Below are 24,638 nucleotides of genomic sequence, written 5' to 3' on the forward strand. Positions count from 1 at the left end.
TAAAAATTAAAAAAGAATTAATAGTCAGGATTATTAACCCTTGATGAGTAAACACTAGTTAACAAAAGGACCTATTGCAATGATAGTTAGAATTTAGGGATTAGTTAGGATGATATTACAGTTAATGGTGTTAATTAATTTGCAAAAGCAATAAAGTTTAAGGTGGTTTCATGCATTTCCTCTTAAAAAATATTATTTATAACATATGTTTTTTTAAAATTATTTTATATTTAAATTATAAATAATTATAAAAGTACAAAAATAATTTTCAGTAAGTAATAGCTGATAATAAGAGAAAATAAATCTACATGTATGATTAATAAATCAATATTTATAAGTGAGTAGGCTATTTTTGTGTTAGTGAATTGATCCCTCGATTTTCCCCTTCCCAACTCATATGTCTCTCAATTCTTACCACCTGAGCTATACTTTGGAGACCACCATGCTTTATTGGGAAAAGACAAGTTAAGGTAGTATTAATTTTTTTTTTACCAAAAATTCTTTTATAGTCAGTATTGCTTAAAATTACATTTTTATAGTAATTCATTTGACCAACTATTAAATTCATTACTCGAAAGGATTTATTTTAATAACGTAATAAATTCTTCCGATGTATAAAAAAAAAACATAAATGAACATTGATGGGGCTGTCAGCTCTAGTTTTGTTTCTAGTTGGGGTGACGTGATTCGCAATGCGGAGGGCAATTGGATCACAGGTTTCAGTCGTAACCTGGGGACGATAGCAACGACGAATGTCTTTCTCACTGAGTAGCTGGCAGTGGAGACGACGGTGGAGCTTGTCATGGCCTTAGATTTAACCCAGGTGATTGTCGAGTCAGATTCGCTGGAGTTAGTGTCTCTGCTGTGTTCCCAGGACACTAGAACTCACCGTTATGAGCAGGTGGTCTCGAAGATCCTTCAGCTTCAGGCAGCTTATGGTAGCTTGTTTTTCCCACACACGCCACAGACTTCTAACTCTTTGGCGGATTATTTAGCCAAGGTTGGGCTGAACCACCACTATGGAATTCATGGCTTTGATAGTCGATTTGGTGAATGACATTCTCTTCTTGCTAGAGATATTGGCACTAGTTCTAGTGTTGCTGGTTAGCTTTTTGCTTGGCCTCCCCCTCCTTGTAACAAAAAAAAAAATAACATAATAAATATTTTGAATTGTAACAATAAAATTTTAAATTTTTTTTGACATAGAAATTTAGAAATTAACTCAATCTATAATTACTTTTATAAAAAAACTCAATCTATAATTGATTAAAAATGATCACAAATTGTATAAAAAATATTGAAAATGAGATAAAAAAAAAAAGAAATGTAGATAAATAAAAGTATGATTTAATGGTCATTTAAGAATATGAAGCGGTGCTCTTGAAGAGTCATGTCCGATTGAAAACAACGCAATTGCAAATTATTATATTTTATAATTTTGGCTAATTTTTCAATAATATCTTCAGCATTAATCTAAATAACGTACATGAAATGGTATATATATGCATAATCTAGCCTGGTATAACATCGTGTGAAAAATTCAACATAAATTATTTTTAAATTTTTGGATGACTTTAGCCCAGATCTTTATCATCCTTAGCTAATTCTACTTGATAATTTTAAAGTCCCCTACCCTAACCATTCTATACCAAATTGTTTCAAAACGAAGGAATTAAGTTTAATTTTGGAGTCAAATGACATAAAGAGAAATTTTTTCCCAATAAGATGCCCTTTATCTTTATTTGAATAATAGATATATAAAGCTACACCACAATGGTTGCCAACTACACAGTAGGAAAATAACATAAAGGGAACACATTCAAAAACAACACATCCAACGGTAATTGAAATTCAAATCATAAGCAACCCAAACTATATCTCATACATGAAACTAGTTAAGGTTGTGTGCTATGGAAATTAAAAACAATACTAGACTAGAAAACAGAAAGGGCATCATCTTCATCATATCGTCATGGGATGATGATCTTAGTAGAAGCCAGGGGGTCCATCGTATGCTCCCATGTTGTTAAATATTCCACCAAACAAATGATGGCCCTGCTTCATGGAGCCCTCAAAAAACTGTGGTGCAAACACCTGAGGAGGAGGTGATTGTGGGTGGTGGGGAGGGATCATGACATTGGACGAACCAGAAGCAAAAAACATATGAGTTGGTGGGTTAGTAGTGGCAGTACTAGCAGCGGGAGCACCATGAATGCGAGTCCTGTCACAATAGCGACTGATCTGTTTCTTAAGCTCATTCAAGGCCATCCTAAATTGCTCAAGCTTAGGCCTATCCATCTCTTCAATCTGACAAGCCCACCAAAACTGAGCTTGTGCCGCCTTGTGTAGGCGATTCAGCTCCTCACCGTGATTCCTCACGGTGTCCAATAGGTTGTTGATTTGAGAGAGCTCCACGTTGAGCTCATGCACCTTGGAGTTGCGTTGAGCCTCAATGTACTGCATGGTATCAGAGGTTTGGGGTGGTGCTTGAGAGAAGTAGCGCTTGATGACGGCCTCAACACTTGGGTGGCCAAAAGAGAATACCTTTTCACCTGGCGAGAAGACAACAAGAGCAATCTCCACGTCGCATAGGATGCATAGCTCGCTGGCTTTCTTAAAGAGTCCACTACGACGCTTTGAGAAAGTGACTTGGAGGTTGCTTTCATTTGTCATTTTTTTCATTTCAATTTTTTGCCTTCCGAGACTTTTCCTTCTGGAGGTTGACATGGTTGCAGGCTGAATGAAATCAAGAGAAATTGCGGGTCTAAAGGATGTGTTGCAAGCACATTTTAGAATGGGTGTGAAGGAGTCTTTTTATAGACATTTAATAGGCGTAACTTTTCATTGCATTGAAATATTTCTTGATTAAGAGATTGTGCATATCCCCTTGCATAGTTAATATGGTAGGAAATTCATTTTGAAAGAATAGTGCTCTAGAGACACACTTGTTCGTAGTATTTCTCTACTTAACAGTGTATGAATAAACAGTTGGAAATAGATGTAAATGATATTGGGCCACCCATGAAGCAATCATTTTATAAGAAAGAGATTCCAAACATTTATTCCAAAAAAATCAATTTACAAAGATGATAGTTGTTCTTGATTGCTGTTAAAAAAATAAAAAAAATTAATATGTCAAAAGTATAAAATATAGGCAGTGACTATTTGCACCTCCCCGTTTTACTAAGTCCGCCATCTCCTTTTTTAAAAATTCCAACATTGCCCTTAGTAAAAAAAACATAAAAATGTAATATTTTATTTTTACTTTCCACACACCATCTCCTTCTTCCTCCTCACCTCCTCTTAATCCTCCACTCCCAACTTCTTTTGGGTGATCTCAAGTCAAGAATAGAAGCTTACCCATGTAAGTTTTTACCTTTTTCCGAGCTTTTTTTCAGCTTTTTTTAGCTTTCATCACGATTTCGCGACTTCCCGACGTAACTGGTTAGTCCCGCACTTAAACATGCGGTAGTGAAACAAATTACACGCTCCCGCTAACATAAGTGCAGAAGTTAGCGGAAGTGAAAAACTTAGTCATTTCAATCGTGTTAAGGTCTGGTACTGCTACCTAAATAAAATTGATTTTCCCGCACTTAAAAGTGCGGAGCGTGATGTGTTGGAATAATAGTTCCGCAGTTTAAACTGCAGAAGGCAAATATGTGCTGCCGCATATTAAAGTGCGGACAAAACAAAGATTTTTATATTCATTGAGCTTATTTTGTTGATTGCTTTGACCATCCGCAGGCTAACCGCACTTAAACATGCGGTAGTCATAAAACCTGTCCGCAGTTTAGAGTGCGGGCAAGTCACGAAACAGCCTCCCATGGCAGAATCAAATCGAGGGACTGAATGAAGACACAAAATACAACCTAAGCCTCGAAAACTTGTAAGAAATAACTTACGTTGTTGTTCTTCTTGTGGGTTATGGGCTGTTGTTGTATTTTGTGGGTTTCTTCTTCTTGACTTGGTCTCCTTCTTCCTCTTCTACTTCAACTTCTTCTTCTTACTGGTTGTCCTCCTTTCTCTTCCTCTTCTTGACTTGGTTGTGAGTTAATGTGGGTTTGAGAGACTTGATTTTGTGAGGGTTGAAAATTTTGAAATTGGGTTGGAGAGGAAGAGGGGTTATACGGTTGAAAGTGGGGGAGGGTTTGTAGGAAAAGATAAGGTAGTTTTTTTTTTAATTTAAATTACTAAAGGGTATTTTGGTCTTTTTTCAGTTTTGGGGATGACGCACTTAGCAAAATAGGAGGCGCAAATAGTGACTGCCTAAAATATATCCATCACAGCTCAATCCTCAATAGACGATTTTAATAACTTCCATCTTCTTAATAAACAATACTCCAATATTAGTCTATTCCGACATATTTATATATGCATGTTTCACTTTAAAAAAAAAAAATTGTGGTTTACAGACCTTAAAATGTTTTAGTGTGTTTAATTCAGTATTAGTCACTATGGTAATTCCCTTATGAAAATTGGGGTGTTACATGTAGTTGTGGCTCGCTTGAGAGAGCGGTGGTGCTGGCGTTGAATGGGAGTAAGAGCAAACCCTCGTAGGTCATTTGCGGCGTCGTTGGGCCTTATGACTTCAAATTCGACCGGAGCCAGAGACCGCAAACTTGGTGTGTCATCATTGGCAGTTTGGCACGTCAAGCTTCTGAGCCTTACTGAGACTCCTATGCAATAAACGAGATCTCTTGGGATCTTGCTTGAAGATAGTATGAATGCAGTTCATGTTGCTTTAGTTTGTATTTTTGCTCGGCTTCTCAATCGAGCACAAATCTTAAGTTCTGGTCAAAAAGTGCTTCTACGCTTGGAACATTGTCAGCTTCTGTCCAACCATATATGTTGGTGAAACGTTTGAAGTCGAATGGTAGTTTCGCTTGTTTTGAGACCATAACTTCAAAAGTGTGTGATTGTAGTCGTATATGTGCTACAACTTTAAAATGACATATACTAAGGAACATAGATAGTATCATATTGAATTTTTTAAAAAACAAAAAAAATGAACATTTTAGAAAATTACTACATTAAAATAACGTGTGGAATTGAGTGCTTAGGGTGCCAAATTTAACTCTCATCTTGCTAATACTATAACCGAAGAGGGGTAGCTCAGTTGGCAACACAGGCTGAGTGTGTGGGAAGATCTGCAAATTTCCTTTTTTTCTCTGAGGTGCCAGTGTTGCCGGAGTGACTTCCCTGTGTCGTTGAAGCCAAGATGCAGGCTTCCTTTAAGGCTTTACAGATCGCAACTCCGGCAGAGTCGGATGAGTTGCTAAATGGAGCAGTTGTTTATAAATGTAATGCACACTACTGTTCAGAAAGTCAGTCTGGTTAACTAGTACTCTAGGATTGTAGGATCTTTGTTTGATTTCTAATTTCATGAGTGAGTATGTTATAATCTTAGTGTTTTATCTATTATGCATTAAAATATAGGGTTAAGCGTCACATTGGTCCCTGTCTTTATGTCGCCGTCTGATTTAGGTCCCTCGCCGGAAAATTTATTGCATTTGGTCCTCGTCTTTGAAATTTTTTTGGAGCGGATCCTCGCCGGAGGGCGGAGCTCCGGCGAGTGCTTAAATGACATGCTGACTGTGTTTAACGAGGTGATGTGGAATTAAAAATAATAATAATAAAATAAAATAAAATACACCTCAGAAATTTAAATTAATTTAAAAAAAAAAACTAATTAACAAATCTAACCCAAAAATTAATTAACAAAATCAACTCCCCCAAATTAACCCCAAATCATCTTCATCAAAACCAAACCCATGTTCATCTCTCATATGAATCAAATAAAAAATCTTCATGCTTCCTCTCTCTCTCCAGCACAACTCTTCAACTCCTAAAAAAAAGCCATAATCTTCCATTAATTTGCTGCAAAACCAATACAAAAACAAGCCAGAAGCAAGGTGCATCAGGCCAAACAACAACAAAAAAATGAAGGATCATCATCATCTTCTACCATCATCAGGCCAACAACAAGAATAGTTCAGAAACAGGGCAGGAACATGGAATATGTAGTTGCCTAAGCATTATCATCATCATCTTCTACCCTCCACCTCCACCTGCAACCCCAACACCCACCACCTTCAACCTCACCCTCATCCCCAAACACCAACCCGCTGCAACCTCACCCTCCCCCAAACACCAACCCGCCGCAACCCGCACTCCTCAACCCCAACACCCACCCACCTGCAACCTCACCTTCACCCGCACCCCCACCCCCAACAGAAACCCCAGAACCAGAACTTGCAGGAGAGGAAGAAGGAAGAGCAGAGCATGACCATAATCCAGATTGATTTGAAAACCCATTAACCCAGAATCAAACCCATCCACCCCCACCCTCAACAGAAACCCAACCCCAAACCCACCGGAGCAAACAAACCCACCCCCACCCTCAACAGAAACCCCACCCCATGGTTGCGCCGCCTCCTCCAACCATTGCCTTTCCTGACCGCACCACCACCTTTTCTCCTTCCTAATCGCCACCACCACGCTTCTCTGGTTCCAGCGCGCCACCGCCACGCTCCTTCTGATTTGTGGCGAGGCACTGCCATGCTCCTCCTCCTTTCCCGAGACCAGCACCACCGCTGCCTTTCCTTGCCGGTTCCAGCCCTGCTCCCTCTTGCGAAGCCCGGATCCATCGGCGCATCGTCGTGCCGTCACCGCTGGCAGTCGCAGCACTCTGCCTCTACTCTCTCGCGGGTTAATCTTTCTTCCTCTCTCTCGATCTTAACTTCATTTTTGGGACATGGAGACATTGAAGAAGAATGAAGGAGGCTTGTATTTCTGAGTCTGAAGAAGACGAAGGAGAAGATGAGTTGGGGGATGAAGGAGGAAGAAGATCTGGGGTTGTGTTTCTGGGTTATTGATTGGGAATTTTAGGGTATGCGATTTGGGAGATTTAGGGTAATTAGGATTTGTTAATTAGATTAGGGTTAGTTAATTAGATTAGGGTTAGTTAATTAATTTAGGTTAATTTTAATTAATTGGGTAATTAATCTGATATGTAATTTTTGTTTTATTTTTTATTTTTTTTTTAATCCATGTCACCTCACTTCTCCTAGTCAGCGTTCCAAATCAGCACTCGCCGGAGCTCGGAGCTCCGGCGAGGATCTGCTCAAAAAATATTTCAAAGATGAGGACCATTTACAATAAATTTTCTGGCGAGGGACCTAGATCAGACGGCGACACAAAGACAGGGACCAATATAACTCTTAACCCTAAAATATATATCACTCTTTAAGTTTTGGGTGCCCACTAGGGTGGGCAAGTTTCAAACTGGTCCACCGGTGGACCACTATCATATGCCTCAGGATCTGAGAATCTTAGAATATTCTTTTATTGGATGGTGAGGATTAAATGATGGTAAAAATGATAAAAATGTAAATTTATAACCCCTCTTCATCTTCCCCAACCCACCGACCACGATCTTCATCTTCCCTAACCCACCCACCGTCTCCACCTAAACAGGGCCGGCGGTGTCACCGCCGCCACCCCTTGACCTCTCAGAACCTCTTTCTCACTCCCACGCCACCACCACCAAAAAATCCCAAAACCAGAAACTAAAGAATCCCCAATGGCAAATACCCAGAAAAAACCCATAACTCACAAACACATCATCTAGGTTCACTTCACTCACAAAGCAAGTCGGCATGTTGCGTTTTGCTTCCTTTGATGCTATGGCGATGGAGGAGGATGAAGAGATCTGAGATGGGAGCGCAGGTCTGATTCAGATCTCAATCATTCAATTCTGCGTTTTGTTTTCTAACTCTAAACCCCTCTTCTCTCTTCCTTACCAGATCGACGACGAAAATGGTCGAACCCACACAACAACCTTTCAATATATCCCCTGTTTGTTTGAGCAGTGAAGGTGCGTGCTAAAATTCTCCCAGAGGACTTGCGTGGATCTTTGGTTGGATGCCTTGCTCTTCTGTAATTGCAAGGGCTCGTGGCTGCTGTTACTAAACTAGTGGGGGATTTGGTTTGTTCAAGTTTTCTTTTGTACAGTAGCGGCTTTACCAAAATGGAATACCAAAAAAAAAAAACCTTAACCAGCTCAAAGAAGTTCCCATCTTCTCAACTTTACTGAGGTGATTCCTGAATTGAAGATTATCCTCCTTTTTCATTTGCCCCTCTCTTTTATTGTTTTTTTCTTCTGTGTAATTTGTTCTTGGAAACTTGTAATAAAGCAAGACTCTTTCTAGCTTGGACATTCAAGTTGTGATAGGGGAGGAAATTCCGATGATATGAAATTAGATTTGAATCTGAGTCTAGGTCCTGAACCAGTAACCAATGAAGCTATGAATTTGGATGATTGAGATTTTTTTAATATATTTTTATCAATTATAAACTACCAATATAACCCTTGGTCCAACGGTGGACCAGTTTGAAACTTGCCCACCCTAATGGGCACCTAAGTTTTGCAAGTGAGCTACTTTGAGTTTCCCGCGTCTGAAGCCGTGAAGGCACATGAGGGTTGAGCTCACATATGCGCCTCTTGTTTATGTTTGCTTGTAACCTGTTTGGGCTTTTGAACACAATATCTATGAACTATGTTCCGTTGACAAAAAAGAAAAAGAAAAAAGAAAGAATTAAATAAGCTAGATTCACGGACAATTCAAGTCTTCACTTGTCTGTTGAAAGAAGATACTATATTTGTGTCGGAAATTCACCCACCCAGATTCATGTCTCTATCTTCACGCTAGAAATCTGCATGTCACTCACTCCTCTGGCAGAACAGAACCTCGTTGCCGCAATGAAGCTCCTCATTCATCACCCTGTTTCATTCACCGCCACCCCCAAAACCTTGAGCATTAACACTCACTGCGTCTTCACCGCCGCCATCGCCACTGGGAAGTTAGAATCAGAACCAGCGATGGTAGCGGCGACTCTCAAGGAGAAGAAGGTGGGAGAAGCATTTGGGTTGTTGAAAGCAATTATTGACAAGGGTATGCGGCCGAATTCGATTGAGTCTGAGTTGTGCTGTGGAACTTTTGATTCATATGCGTGGGAGAGGGTTGAGTCTCAATGAGAGGACTTACACCTCGCTCTCGCTGGTTGATCGATTCTTTGTTATTCGAATCGGAATGGGAGATTGAGGGTGCTAATGTCTTCCTTGAAATGGTTGTTCGTGGGTTTTTGCCCTCAGTTGTTACATTCAACCGGCTTCTTGATTTTTACTGTCGTGATGGGAGGGTTGATGAGGCTATGGGGATTTTGAGGGGATGGTGTCCGCTAATGCTGTTAGTTATAACACTTTAATTTATAGGTTTTGCCTTGAAGACAAGGAGAAGGAGAAGGAGAAGGAGAAGGAGAAGGAGAAGGAGGTGGAGAAGGCGCTTCAATTGAAGGCGAAGATGGTTGAGAAGGGCATCTTGCCTGATGTTGTCATGTATAATTCGCTTTTACTGGGCATGTGCTGGCTGGGTAGCCGTAGACTGCCGGAAGCTTTTGATCTCTTCCAAGAAATGCTGCGCGAGGGTTTGTCGTCTGATAAGGTTACCTATAAGACCTTGATGAATGCATTTTGTGTTGAAGGTGAATTCAGTAAGGCTTTTAGTTTGCATGATGAAATGATAAAGAAGGGGTTTTTGCATGATTTTGTTCGTGAGTTTTCACCGCTACTTGTTACTTACAACGCTTTTATTTATGGGTATTGCTCTTTGGACATGGTTGAGGAGGCTGTGGGGACTTAGATGGGTTTGTCCCCTGATGGTGTTACTATTAGCCTTGTTATATCCAGGTTTCGCTGAATTGGGGTGATTAGGAAAGCATATGAAATGATGAAGGGGATGGGTGAAAAGGACATGCTGGATCGAGACACGTATTCATCACTTATGCAAGACATGTTTCATGAGGTTACTTATTCTAGTTTGATGATTGCTTATTTAGATGAAGGTGAACTGCTTAAGGTTGCTCAATTGTATGATGATATTGCAAACAATAGTTCATTGTCACATTCTGTTACATATAGTGTGTTTTTTAATGGACTTGATAAGAAAGCTTGGACAACAGAAACTAAGAAGTACGTACTGCGTCAGATTTATTATGATTGTCGGGATGTCCCAACTTACTTAACATACGATACTCTGATAGAGAACTACAGTAATAATGAATTTAGGAGTCTGGTGGAGCTTGTCAAACGTTTATGCATGAGGTGTTCAGGGAATGCTTATGACATAATGCCTAAGTGGAATTATAAGATTTATTTATTCTTGAACATTGTAAATGTAGTAAAGTTCAGAAGGCGTATAATATGTACAAAGAGATGGTGCATTATGGTTTTGATTCTCATGTGTTCTCTTTACTTACTCTTATTAGGATTGTACCCGTGCGATGGACGGAGTATGCAATGCACGGAGTAACAATTCTATAATTATTATTTGTTATGATTAATTATTCAATTAACAGATGTATATGGTTATTATGGACGATAAAGTTATCACAACCAATTATTAAATGTAGGTGTATTAACAGTAACTTAAATGCGAGACATTTACTTAAGCTAGAACAACTCGTGTAAGTTGATTCAAGCTCTTTAACACTAATGTAAGTGTAGAACAATCATTTTACTATTTATATATGATATAAGAGAGATTTTCTTTTATAAGGATAGTCAAACAACAAAACATGCCCATTAGATCAAATAATGATTGCGATTGAAATGTATTTTTTTTTACACTGGAAAGATAAATTACACCATTCAATAATTGATCAATATACCTCTCTCACCCAGCTCATATGTCCCTTTTACCACTTGAGCTATCATTCTGGAACCTATTAAAATTTATTTGATGGTCATCCTATTTTTTAATCATAAATTCATAATTTAAAATTTAAATATAGCAACACAACTCTCCAATATAAAGTATCTGATTTCTAACATATCATAGTTACTTATTAATATATTATTGATAACAGAAAACATCATTAATAATTCTTTAAAATTGTAAATGTCAAATATTTTTTATTTAATAATAAGTTCAGTTCCTTCAATCTGTTCTTTTTGTGAGACTGGTAATCTCTTTTGGCCAGTGCTTTTGATAGCCACACTTGCAGCTATGATTGCCAGCCAAGCAATCATATCTGCTACATTGACATGCATAACGCAAACAATAGATTTGTGAATTGTGATTCTTTCCTAGGCTAAAGATAATTCACACGTCAAGGAAGTTCATTGGTCAAATTTACATCCTATAATTAACTCGTTTCTTCACACCTCAAGCAAGTTCATGGGTCAAATTCACATCCCTGTGATTACTGGTTTCTAATGGTCATGTGCATAGTTGTTTCCATCTTCTAAATCATTACAGATATTGCAAAATTTAATTTTTTTAAGAAACAAACAAAGATTGTACTGCAACAAACATGCTCTTTTTCTAGTACTACTTAATGTAAATTGAGTAGGTTAGTTTAAATTGTGAGTAACAGTAAAATTAGAAAGAAAATTATAAATGGTAAAAACAATAAAACATTGACACTGTATCTACTGATTTTGAATTCAAGTCACAAAAATATGAGGTTTAGATTAGATCAAGAAAATAAAATTAATAGAAAGCAAAAAAGAAAACAATGTCTAAAAGGGAGAGAATAAGAAAATTAATTTTATTATGACAAATTCACGTCTATGGGAAAAGTAAAACAAAGATCATAGACTTGCCCTAACATGGCGCCCATCTTTTTACTGTTGTCAACGGAGCAACAAAAAAATTAAATTTTCTCATTCAACGAAAAATATTGGGCCGCCCAGAGTTTCAGAAAACTAATTGGGAATTAACATGGTGTGCTCTTATCTTACATAGGCCTTAAGATACTGGAGTTTGTCTTGACCAAAAAAAAAACGATACTGGAGACAGTGTTTTTGTTCATGCCCCCTCTGGCCTACAGTACAAAGGAAAGGTTTTTGCCGCTGAACCTTCACAACTTTTAGTGACTTGTGGTTGTGTCCTTTCTTCTATGAAAGGGAAAAAGAAAAGTGTGATTCATTTAAATATCAGCCTTAAAAAATGCACAAGTTGTCATGTTTAAGCTGCAAGGCATGCCAATTGTTTAATACTCCCTCCGTTCCTAAATATAAGACCTAGTTTCAAAATTTTGAAGTTCCTAAATATAAGACTTAGTTACAATAATCTAACAAAAGGTTTTGTACTCTTCCATTTTTACCCTCCACATTAATTATATGTTTTCAATTCCCAAGTTTTGATTACCACTTACCATTAATTAGTGAGAGAAAATGACAAAGGGTAAATATGGAGGAATGTATGCATTTTTAAAAAACCAATACACTAATTGAACACATTTAATGTTTTCTTAATAAGCGCAATTTTTTGTATTAGGTCTTATATTTAGGCCGACGGAGGGAGTACTAAACAAATCACATTATGAATATGGGAAACCATATTAATTCATTATGGATAGCAGCACAAAGCAACCAAACGCAGTCCACTACATTAGATGACAACGTATACAATGAAAACAATTGATAATCTACTAACATAACCATCACAATTTGTCTTGTTTTTTTCACTGCAGCTATCAGTAGGAATTTTTTACCTTACTAATAGCATTTGTGCTATTTTAGACTGTGTTCTAGGTGTTGTCTGTGTGTTGGTTTGGCTTCTTTATTGATTTCTTGTACTATGGGTGGAGTACCCCTTGATTTGGGGAGTTTGTCTTGATTTCTTCTACTTCATTGGCTTATAAAAAAAAATTTACACTAACTTTTAAGCCTTTATATGTGCATCATATAGACAACACGAAGAGATTGTCCTATGAGAAAAAAGTAGAAAAGATAAACCCCCTAACAAATACTATCAACAAAAGATGAGTCATCAGTATGAATTTAACAAAGACATATATGACTTCATGAGTGAGAAAAATAAGCTTACTACTTCAGAAGTTAAACTAAATTACATAAGAAAAGGTTTTCTCGTGAAAATGTTGGAGATAAATAAATTAGGTGTCTGAAGCATTATAGGATACTGAATTAACAACTTTACATCATCGGCAAGGAGATCTTAATGCCTGCTATGACTTTCAGCAGGACTTGGGGCACAATAGCTAAATGGGCATTGGTCCCTCCAATAAACCAAAACTGCTTCATTTATCCGCCATTCTTCCAGCTGAATTGCTGACCACTTAATCTCAAGCATGCACAACAGGGTCTTCAGTTTATATACTATAAGTGCAGCTTATTCAAACTTGTATAGTTTCTAAAATTTCTCATGCAACTAAATATCCTGAAAACTTTGGGTTGTATAGTCAATGATGAATCTAACTTGTTGTATAACTTCATAAAATCATTCTCGTGATGGGTTCATGATGAACACCTTGAGATACAAAACACATGACATGATACCCACCTGAGAAAGCTATGATAAGTTTTACTCATCAGTGCCAATCTCACCAGAGGAGAAAGTAATATGATAAAATCGGTAACAAAAAATATGCTTAAACTTAGATGAACTCTTGTAGATGGAAGCCATGATTTTCCCCAAAAGATTATTTTCAATTTTCAGCAAGCGAAGGACAATTGAAGAAGATAAACTCAAATAATTTTGGAGAGAAAAGACCAAGAAAACAAAGTTGTCTTTGAGATTGCTTCTACCTTTCGAGACTTCTCTCATGAGCCAACATGGAGAGAGAGAACCAATCGGTAGTGATAACCCCTAAACAAACTGCTCCATAGCAGCATACACTGTGGACTGAGACAGGTCTATGAGGTATTACAACACAACAACTTTGTGTCCAATGTTGGTTCAAAACCTTAAATGAAAATAAGGCCCTTCTCCATAACCTGCGAAGATTCAGAAAAAAATAATCATGTCAAACTACAGAAAAGGATGTTGATACATTAAGCTCTTTTCTTTGGCTAGCATCTGTAATGAGACTGAGAAGAAAAATCATTGAATAAGACATAGCATTATAATGTATTTCAGAAAACCAAGAGTGCTATTACACCTTCTGAGAAAATTTCTATACCAGTGTATAATTTCTTCCATCAAAGCTCAGCTCATAAAGCTTAGCTTGCTTGAATGGGTGACAGAACAACTTCTCTACTCTTAGTCTGCTTGTTTGTTATAGAATAGTGTTACCAATTTCATTAATCTACTATACTATACATCTATTATCATCAAGTTTCTAATAATTTTGGGGTGCTTACTCTTTCCCAGTATAGACATATAAGGATGTTGATACCATTAGTAAGGAACATCATAAATAACACTAAACCACCAGTATTATACACCAATTGTTCATAAGATGAGTTAAAAAAGAATTACCTTGAATTGCAAACTACATATGCATGACTACATCTCTATGCTCTGTCTATTTGAATCCACACACATCGGGACAGACTTTCAATAAACTTGAGGGGAAAACTTGGTCCCTACTCCCTACATCAACCTTGAGATTCAAATATCTAGAGAGCTGATCAATAGATGTGTTATCATCCATCCACATCGAAAACACTATAGTCTAGATTTACTATGTTGCCCATTTTGTCTGAATCTCTTCCTCCGAGGGCTGGAGAAGACAAGAGAGGTTGACTCTCGCCGATTGCTCAATGGCTGAGGAGGGGGATGTCACCGGAATAGTTGAGGAGGAAGAGTGTCGAAGTCGAACGCTGCTCCCGCTGGCTTTGGTGCCGCCGCCGTCGTTTCCCCGAAGTCAGCAGCACCAGTCCTGTTGCGCCGCTCTCTTAAATCGCGATGGCCGCCGTTTGCTCCGCCTTGTTTGCACCGCTGAAACGCCCCAGGCCATGACGGAGCAGAACCCATCGTGTCTCATGAGTATTTAACAACGCATTACTCTTTCGTTTCGTGACCAACAAAGGTATATATATAAGCATCTACCTTCAACTAAGGTGGAATCCAGCAAGATTTTGAAGCTATCAAATTAAACAACCTGGAAAGCACCTTGAGTAGCTGGATTTCTGAGATAGGAAGTAGCTCAAACAGACTGGAAAGCAAAATTAATAGTTGGCTTATAGATTTAGAGTACAGATCCTAGAGCACAAAAACCAGATTGATGGCTATGTTGAAGCTTGTAGTTGTAGGTGCACCTTTATGGCTTTATCCTGGAATGCAAAGGAAAGGACGAGTGGTAGATGAAATTTCGAGGGTTATAGCATGCAACTTTATGCGGAAATCCAGTGCCAAGAGATATGAATGGACGAATTTGCAGATTCGACGGCGGTGGCAGCCGGAAATCGCGGAACGTACACGGGAGAAAGGGAGAGATTGAGTTCTGCTAACTCTATGGAAGAAGAAACCTATCATTCAACCAAAGAAGCCCAAATAAGAAATAGGCCCAACTATCTAACAACTGGAACCAAAAAAAAATGGTGCACTATGAACAGTGAAGTTGCACCTTGCTTTTTAAGTTAGTAGATTTACGCTCTATCTTGTAAACGAATGGACAATGAGCGGAGATGGGTAATACAAAACACATTGAGGAGCTGTAATCTCAATGATTTTGAGCTACTTAAAGCACTTCCTGAAAATGATGTCCAGAAAGGTGAAATTGATGCTCTTTTGAATGTGTTGACTGAAAAAGTCATGGATGGCCTGTTACTTAATGGTGGAAAGTGTTTGACAGGGAGCGTCCCCTAATTATAAAGGTCTACCGTCGCAAGAAAGGTAGGGGCCCAGAAGGGAGTAATTGAGTCAGTTATTTCTGGTTAGGTAACTTGTGTTAGCAATGTTTTAGAAGACAGAATGTGAGTATTTATAAATAGGATGTGTTAGATTGATTAATTATGAGGAAATTCTGTAGTATTTGGTAGGGAGAGAGAGAACTGGCTCTCGAACATTCAGAATTTATGTGACTTATGAGGAGAAACCCTCTTGTTTCTGTTTTAAAAAATTCCAATCTCTTCTGTACTTATCCGTGTTCATATGCTCCAGCAAGTGCCTAATATCTTTGGTTTTGGTTGTTGAACTCTGTTACCATTAAACCTTGTGATGACTTTTTCAGCTTGCATCTAGCATGATTTAGCTTGGAGACTTGCAATGTGGAAAGTTCTTGACCAGGTTATTCATTTCCCTTATTTAGCATGATTTGGCTTGGAGACTTAGATGTTTTTCTTGTCATTGTGTAGTTTATTTCTAAATTTACTTAATATTATTGATTTAGTTTTATTACACTAATACAATGGAAAAGTTATTTCCTTCTTAGGCCCACCTAACGGTTGATTGGTCAGTCGGGGAGACAATTTTTAAATGTTTCAATGCTGATTGTGTTTTTATATGCTCTGCCTTGAATCTACGTCTTTCAATAATATGCTTTCAATTCCATGTTTTACGTTTAATTTGCCGTTACCTTCAAATTCATACAAGTTTAGGGAATTCTCTTGGATGCAACAACAAATCAAATAATTGTGAGTATATTTCTGGACTTAACCGAATTAATTAGAATTTGAATCTAAAATATATATTCTAACTAAATGGCCTTTGTGTTGATTTACAGAGTTTAGATTTAGAAGCTTACAATTTGTTGTTTAAACTCCTTGATAGTCAAGAGATCCATGTCTACCAAGCTCCCAATTGCAAATGATCCCAAAGCTGAACACTCTCTCCATATTTCCTCTCTCACTCTCTAACTAAGTCCCACTAACTAAATAGCTACTCTTCTAACAGCTATGGGTTGCTATTATATTGCCATTTGGCCTTAAAAGTTAGCTTACTTTCATATAATATCTGATTGTCATTGACTAAGCACGATTCTTATAACCACGGTTGTTTCATTTCACCTTTTTATTTGTTCTTCAGTTTCTCCATTCTTCAGCTGGTGAAATTCAAAGGGCCGAATGCTTGAGGTCTTTAGGGAGATTACCTTTCCACTTGATGAGAAACGAGCTGACTTGACTGGTGAAATATGCCATTGGGCAGATGGTTATCACTTAAATGTCAGACTATATGAGAAATTACATTTAAGTGAATTCAACATGCTAGACGAGAGAAAATTAACAGAGGCTGGTGGCTTTAATCATATATTCATATTTATGTGTAGTCTACTTGGCGAGTTTAAGGAATCACAGAGTGAATCCATCTCACATGCCATGCATGGGTTTTATTTTTTTTGGCTTAATTGCAGTTTTGCTCCCTCATCTTTCACCTATGTGTGATTTGACTCCCTCATGTTTAAAACGAGCGATTTTAGTCCCTAACGTTCTAATTTGTGTAAATTTGGTCCGTCTGTTAATTTGTCATCCAAATTCTAACAGAAGTTGTTGAGCCGGCATTTGTTAATGACGTGACTCTGAATATTACGCCACTTGGATGCCAGTTCAATAAATAAATAAAATAATAAATAATAAAAACTAAAAACTAAAAAAAAAATTTGAAAGAACCCTAAACTTTCAGGATTTTTCTTCTTCACTTTCTCCCTCCCTCTTACCTGTTCTTCATCGATTGGGTTATGGGTTGAAGTTCTTGGACCCTCACTATTGCGTATTGTTTGGTTTAATTTCCTTGATTCTAGTTTAATTAGACCATTTATCTTGGTTCATTGTTTAGAAGATTAAGTTTTAAGAGTTGCCTGTTGTCGTTCTTTTTTTGTTTAGATGATTAAATTTTAAGAGTTTCTTTTGTTGTTTTAATTCTCTATTTATGCAAACTGCAAACTATCTTGTAACCAAAAAAACTGCAAACTATCTTGTGCCTCTGTAATCTGTATATATGTCGTTTAAATTCGCTATCTAGGTTCAAAATCACTTATAGAAAATATCATACTTATTCATTCAACTTTCTGGGCTTCTGAATTTTTACCCCTTCCCCTCTTTCTAGATATTTGGATTCCTTGTCAATGCTGGTTCTTATTTTTTTTCCGGTGGGAGGAGGTCTTGATTTTTTCATGGAGGATGGACCATTAATTTGTGTGGGTTGTTTTGGTGAAGGTGGAAGATGAATCAGGGAGAAAATAATTCTTGATGGAGTTGCTGATTGGTTAAAGAAAATGGCTTCAAGATTCAATTTTGTTTCTGGAATTGTTGTTGTTGTTCTTGTTCTTGATGGAGATTAATAATTTAATTAAGATTTAAGTTAAACAAATTAGGATTTTTACAATTTATCTATTAAAAACAAGGAATGCAGGTGTAAATAGGAAAAATGGGTGCAAATAGAACGCCACGTCAGCCAACTCCGTCAACCTTTTTAACGGCTTACTAACGAACGGACCAAATTTGCACAAATTAGAATGTTAGGGACCAAAATCGCTCGTTTTGAACACGAGGGAGTCAAATCACACATAGGTGATAGATGAGGGAGAAAAACTGCAATAAGCCAATACAGAAAAAAAAACACGGTAGAAAGTCATACTTTGTCTTCTACTAGTGTTATATAAACAGCTATTTTCCTATACTAATATGGGGTCGTTTGCGAAAGGGGATGATCCTATATAATACATACACTTTCTACTGAAAATATATTTCAGACACATCACTTTGTGGTAATTTATTTAACTGCCACAATTTGTGTGGGTGAATTCTACCATACCCTTATTGTATGGTACACGACTAACGTGATTTGACGTGTACCAATGAGAAACCGACATCTGACACTGTATTTGAATTTTTGTTTCATTTTAAAACATATATGGAAAAAAGAAGAAAACTCACTTAAATGTTATTGATCCACGTCACGTCTTGTATCATACCTCAACTAAGTGTTGTGTCTATCTGTGCTATTTTGATATCTTTCAGACAGAAAGTGTTTGTCTAAACAATTAATGTTTTCTTTTGAAAAAATCTAAATTCATGCATTTTCTAACACACTACCCCCTCATTTAACACTTGAAGTAAGTAAAAGAAAAAAAGAAAGAAAGAATTTGGTATTTAAGAAAAGGATCACACAATGAGACACAAGTTTGTTCAATTTGATTCAATTAATAACTCAAAAATAAAAATAAAAATTAAAGAGTGAATGGTTAAATTGGTGGTTTAAAATGTTGAGTGCCGATAAGTTCATCCTCAGTTGATATTTTGGAAACTTGATCGATGTTTTATCTGATCACAAAAATTAATTTAACTGATACTTTACACAATTAGAGACAACTTGAAGAGTATTTTCTTCTATGGTCAAACTTGTCAGCACCCAAGAAGGGACAAATTTGACTATTATATATTGATAGTTGTGAAATTTAACAAACATTTTATCTGACTGAAAATGTTTTTTTCTTTTATGAACGAACTTGTCAGCACATAAGAATGGACCAATATGAACATTATTTACTCAAATTTAAATTAAGCATCATCGTACCTTCTTCAAATCAGCAAGCATATTGTTGATGTCAAGTTCATCAATATTTCCCACCACTTCTTTGATTTCATCTCTCAACATGTCTTGCCAATCTTGTTGCACAGACAGAATCAGCAAAGTCCAAGTGATCGAAAGTGCTGTGGTCTCATATCCACCAAAGAAAAATGTCTTGCACTCATCAACCAATTCTCTCATGCTAAAAACCCCATCATTGTCTTGCAACAAATGACCTAACAAATCTTGTTGATGCTGTCCCTCATTATCTGAATTCACCCGAGCTTTTATAATGGATAACAAGAGTTTGTCAATTTCTTCACCAAGTTTCTTAGTCTCTAAAGTTTTTTTCAAATTTAAAAACTTCCCAAATGGAACCCCCACGTGACGGTTGGTCATGAAAAGAGCCATTTGCAAAGTTCTTAGCTTTTCAAACACTTTCTTGCCATTCTCATCTCCCATTCCAAAACTTGCTCTTGCTATTATCTCTCCAGCCGTTGCTATAATCTCTTTCTCCACATTGATTTCAGGGTTGCCTGAGTTTACTTGGGAGATCCACCTGTTCATCATTTTCCTTGTGGAGTCAACCATCATACCCGCCATAGCCTACATTAAGATCACGAGAAAAGTACGCAATTACTTAAGAAGGAATATAAGAAGAAGAAAGGAAAAACTTCTGGGTTTTTTAAGATTTTTTTTTTCCGAATCAATAGGTTTTTTAAAATTAATGGTTGAAGATGGAAGAAGATGATGATGAAGGATAAGGATGATTGGGATAAAGATAATGATGAAAAATGAATCTTTTTTTTCTTTTTTTTTTTGTCCCTTTATTTTCACATGAGCATAAAAAATTTATCCATATTATTAAAAACCGACACATAATCACAACACATCAACAGTTAAATGGGTGGAGGGATGAAAACCTCACACATCATTAAGTTAAAGACTAATTTTGTTAAAAAATTGATTCAGGATCAATACCAATAATACGCAATAGTTCAGAGATAAAAAATAAATTTAACCCTAATTATTATATAGTTAACTAATTTCTAGTTAATCATCAGCTATTTCCCAACGAATTACCTATATATTGTCCCACTTAGCACTTACTTTAATGGTGTATATTTGTTACCAAAAAAAATGGTGTATATTTGAGTCCCCCTTGTATCTAGACAAATCAAGTGTACCCGTTTTGAATAAGATCTACTCAATTAATTTTAAATAAATTTGCCTGGCTTATAGAAAAATACTAATGAAGAAGAAGAAGAAAAAGTCACAACCATTATAAACAAAATCAATTTTCTACTAGGAAGCCCTATATAATATATATAATATATTACTACAAAATCTATACTTGAAGTTGTAATCATTTTGCAATATTCTAGAGGGAGAGAAAGAGAGCGTTTGTGTGTGAATGTAAAAGAAAGTAACAAAAACCTTCAAGTTAATAGGAGAAAAGGTCGGAGCTATAACATGTCGGTGCTGAACCCATTTGTTTCCTTCAGCCATGACCAGACCATTTCCAAACATGGGGAATCTGTCTTTTCTAAACACACTAGGTTTTCCCCATGTCTTGGCCAAAACCTTTGCGTTCATTTTCTTCAAGAATTCAGGGTCCGCAACGTACAAAAATGGCTCAGTTCCAAGCCAATAAACGAAAACTTTCCCTACACACCAAAAACAAAATTCATTATTTGTTGTCTTATCAATAAAATTCCGTACGTACAGGCCCCAATTTAACCCACACTATATGAAAGAAAGAAGGCTTAATTCCACTTTGAGCCCCTGATGTTTCATAAATGTGCGATCTGCACCCCCCGTGTATAAAACGTGCGGTCAAGGTCCCTAACGTTTATAAAACGTGCGATTAACGCCCTTCCGTCCAAATCCGTTTGGTTCCTTAGTTGACCAAACGGAAAATGCTGACGCGGCATTATTTAATTAATTAAAAATTTATTTTTCAAATAAAATTATTTCAACATTATTTCAAAACATAAAAATAAAAATTATTTCAAAGCAAAAATTTATCCAGAAGCTTCTCTTCATCTTCAACATCTAACTCATTTTCTTCAACTTCCCTAATCAAAACAAAAAACTCAAACCCAGATTTGTTAATGCATTGAAAAGAAGTACTACTTCAAGCCCAAGTACAAGAAACAAAAAGACACCAAATAGATCAAGCAGCTAATACATATCAAAGAATCAAAAAGCCTAGAAAGACAGCATCCACAGCAAGAAAAACACGCACCACCAGCTAAGAGAATAGACAACAATAAGGATCAGCAATAGCAAATAAGGGTGGGAATATCCCTGTGCAAATATTGCAGCAACGAGCACCATCTGAGAAGGATATGGGCAGCGAATAAACACCCTTAATCTCCAAGGCTATAGTGATCCCAAACAGTGCAGAGGATTGGACATCCACTCATATTGAGAAAAATGGAAACCTTTTACTTTCCCCCTTAGCCATAGCCAAGATCTATATTGGATTGAATCAAGAGATCCCGACCAGTTTAGCACCTTTTCTTCAAAAATCACACTATTTCTAGTGTGCCAAATTAGCCAAATAGTGGAAAGCCAAATTATGCCCAGACCGTACTTCTGTCCCTCCCAGAAGATAAAATCCCCAATCAACCTGCAACCTCCTCCCTCTCCCACCCACCTGCAACCGCCACCCTTAACCCATACCTCACCCCAATCAACACCCAACCAACATGCAACCTCAACAAACCCGCCCCCACCCACCTACAACCGCCACCCAACCAACCAGAGGAGAGAGCGAGATCGAGAGAGAGAGAGAGAGAGAGAGGGCGAGATCCAGAGGAGAGAGCGAGATCCAGAGCGAGATTGAGAGAGAGAACGAGTCTGAGAGATTTGGGGTTGTGGGGTGAGGTCAGGTTGAGGAAGCCATGGAAGCCATGGAAGGAGGAAGGAGAAAGATGAAAAAAGAAGAAAGAAGAAGAAGCATGAATGAGGGAGAGAGAGGGTCGAGTGATGAGAGATTTTTCATTTTTATTATTATTAAGTTTTAATATTTTATTTTTTTTTGTTAGAAATTAAATAAATGCCACGTCAGCATTCCGTTTGGTCAACAGACGGAACCTAACGGAAGGATGTTAATCGCACATTTTAGAAACGTTAGGGACCTTGACCGCACGTTTTATACACGAGGGGTGCAGATCGCACATTTATGAAACATCATGGGCCCAAAGTGGAATTAAGCCAAGAAAGAAATAATCTAAGTGATGTGATAGGAAAAAAAAAAAATAACATATGAAAAAAAATATATAGAAATAAGATAAAAAAGAAAATGAGTGCATATTTGGACCGGAATTGGAAAATGTGAAGTCAAAATCGTATTGGGTTAGAATAAAATAATCTAATCTAATTAAAATTGCTTTTGTCTACCATAAATTTAATTTTACCTTGATTTTTCTAGGTTTCAGAACAAAGTTTTGAAACGCTTGTATATCAACCCATTTTCATCTTTATCAAAGGGTATCCAAAATCGATATCAAAAGTAATTATTATTAATGCCAAATTAGTCATATTCACAAGTTAAGTTATTGCATTTTGCCAAAAGAAGGTTCATAGCTTAATTACCATACAATTTCTGCCATGTAGAATAGTAAGGAGAAACGGCAGAGTGAATGTCATGGGAGAGATTTGAGGACCCGAAAGAAGAATTAGTGCTCTCCTTCCTTTTCATATCTTTGGCGTTTCCATGAGGAAAACTCGGTTTTGGCCCACCAAACCCACATCTCTTAAGGCTTCTCAGTTTATGGTTAGGCAAAACCCACCAAAAATATGTCAGTGTGGTAAGTAAGCAAAGAAAGATAGCAAATATTTTTGACGTGAGTGCAACAAAAACCTCAGTAAACCCTGCAATTTCCATCTCTCTCTATGTGTGTGTTGGTTATATGAAAAGCAAAATGGAAATCAGTGTATATATATAGGAGAAGAGATTCTGGTCGAAAGAATTAATGAAGAATGGTAGCTTTTGACTATTGGAAAAGCAACTAGAGGAAGTTTTGTTGGAAAATTTTATATTTAGTTAATTTAAAAGAGTTTAATGGATATGCACTGACAGTGTAAAATAGTTTTACACAGTCATCCAATCAAAGCATGCCACATAGGAGAGATAATTACATTTGACTTTAATTTTAATTAATAGAATAAGATATTTTCTGATTTGGCGGAATTCAATTGGATGTCTGTGTAAAACTATTTTACACTGTCAGTGTATATCCATTAAACTCAATTTAAAATCCTATTTTATGTTAGTGCTATTTATTTTTAAAAGCTTTATATATCTTTCTGATATGATTTTTATTTCAAAGCTCTTATCCTACTTTTTGGGATTTTGTTTCTCAATTCAGTTTTTATAGCTGATAGAAACTATCTCCACTCCCATTGTACGTTCTTTATTTTTTCCTCACGTTGCCTATTCCTCTGGCTGCACGTTGGCATAAAACCTTTACAAAAGGAGTCTTGAAACGATTTTCTCAACCCAAAAAATTAGAACACGCAATGGCCTTCTTCTTCCCCTAATCTTCACTGTTTTTCCATTAATCAATATTCAAAGAGCACAGTTTGTTCATCAGTTCAGGGATCTTTCGCTGCACACGACAGATTCAACGGATTGACGTATCTTGGGAGAGAAGCGCATCAAGTTCTTAATCTACCCAGTGCAGTTGGGGCGTTTTCTCTCTAAGGACAGCGCCTAGCGTGCTTCAACCAAGCTACTCTGAACTCATTCTTTTGTTATTTTAATTATAGATTTATTTGTCTGTTATATTGCATTGTTTGCTTCCTACCTTGTCTGCTGGTTTTCACGTGTTTAGTTGTTGTTTGTGTTTTCAAGTATTAATGAAAAATAGTTAGAATATTAATTATCAATCCTAAGTTAGAGAAAAAAAGTTAAAACATGATTTGAACCTCGTTTATTATATATGTTTTGTTTTTAAATTGAGTTTCTTTACCATAAGAGAGAATGAATACTATAAAGATTAAGATAACTCGCTCCTAACTGGAGGCTAGCTTTAAAGTTAATTCAATATATTTCCAACTTTCTTAGTCTAGGTAGTGAAATACCCGTAGGGCACCGGTATGTACTTTATGCATATATTTTCCCTGATCACATTACATGACGTCTACTTGTAAGTTAGCGCAGTCTGATAGGACAACGGGCAACAACTTAGTGATGAGCTAGAATTTTAGGAGGGTAAGGGTATGGTTGACACAATATATAATTAGGATTAACATGCAGAATAACAAGGGGAGATTATCCAATATCATTGCAATTCTAAGACTTCTTTTATCTTGAAATCACTCTACTATCAATTTGCATGGTCTCACCACAACACGAACTCAAAATCCATA

General features: G+C 36.9%; 2 protein-coding genes and 1 long non-coding RNA gene across 3 annotated transcripts; all 3 read right to left on the reverse strand.

Moving 5' to 3' along the window:
• Positions 1–1,822: 1,822 nt before the first annotated feature.
• Positions 1,823–2,769, reverse strand: LOC130738253 (agamous-like MADS-box protein AGL62). The gene has a single exon (XM_057590198.1). It carries the CDS (start codon positions 2,725–2,727, stop codon positions 1,987–1,989), a length of 741 nt encoding a protein of 246 aa, XP_057446181.1. The 5' UTR covers positions 2,728–2,769; the 3' UTR covers positions 1,823–1,986.
• A 10,104-nt stretch (positions 2,770–12,873) lies between these two features.
• LOC130738254 (uncharacterized) lies at positions 12,874–15,396 on the reverse strand. The gene is made up of 2 exons (XR_009019297.1): positions 14,286–15,396; positions 12,874–13,801 (listed from the first exon to the last, which is right to left on the reverse strand). It is a non-coding gene; the product is annotated as an uncharacterized LOC130738254 (long non-coding RNA).
• Positions 15,397–19,253: 3,857 nt separating this feature from the next.
• On the reverse strand, positions 19,254–23,151 carry LOC130736585 (cytokinin hydroxylase-like). Its single transcript, XM_057588399.1, has 3 exons — positions 22,860–23,151; positions 20,694–20,923; positions 19,254–19,862 (listed from the first exon to the last, which is right to left on the reverse strand). Exons 1-3 carry the CDS (start codon positions 23,149–23,151, stop codon positions 19,254–19,256), a joined length of 1,131 nt encoding a protein of 376 aa, XP_057444382.1.
• Positions 23,152–24,638: the final 1,487 nt, after the last annotated feature.

The sequence above is a fragment of the Lotus japonicus genome, chromosome 2 (assembly GCF_012489685.1).
Source record: "Lotus japonicus ecotype B-129 chromosome 2, LjGifu_v1.2".
Taxonomy (NCBI): Eukaryota; Viridiplantae; Streptophyta; class Magnoliopsida; order Fabales; family Fabaceae; genus Lotus; species Lotus japonicus.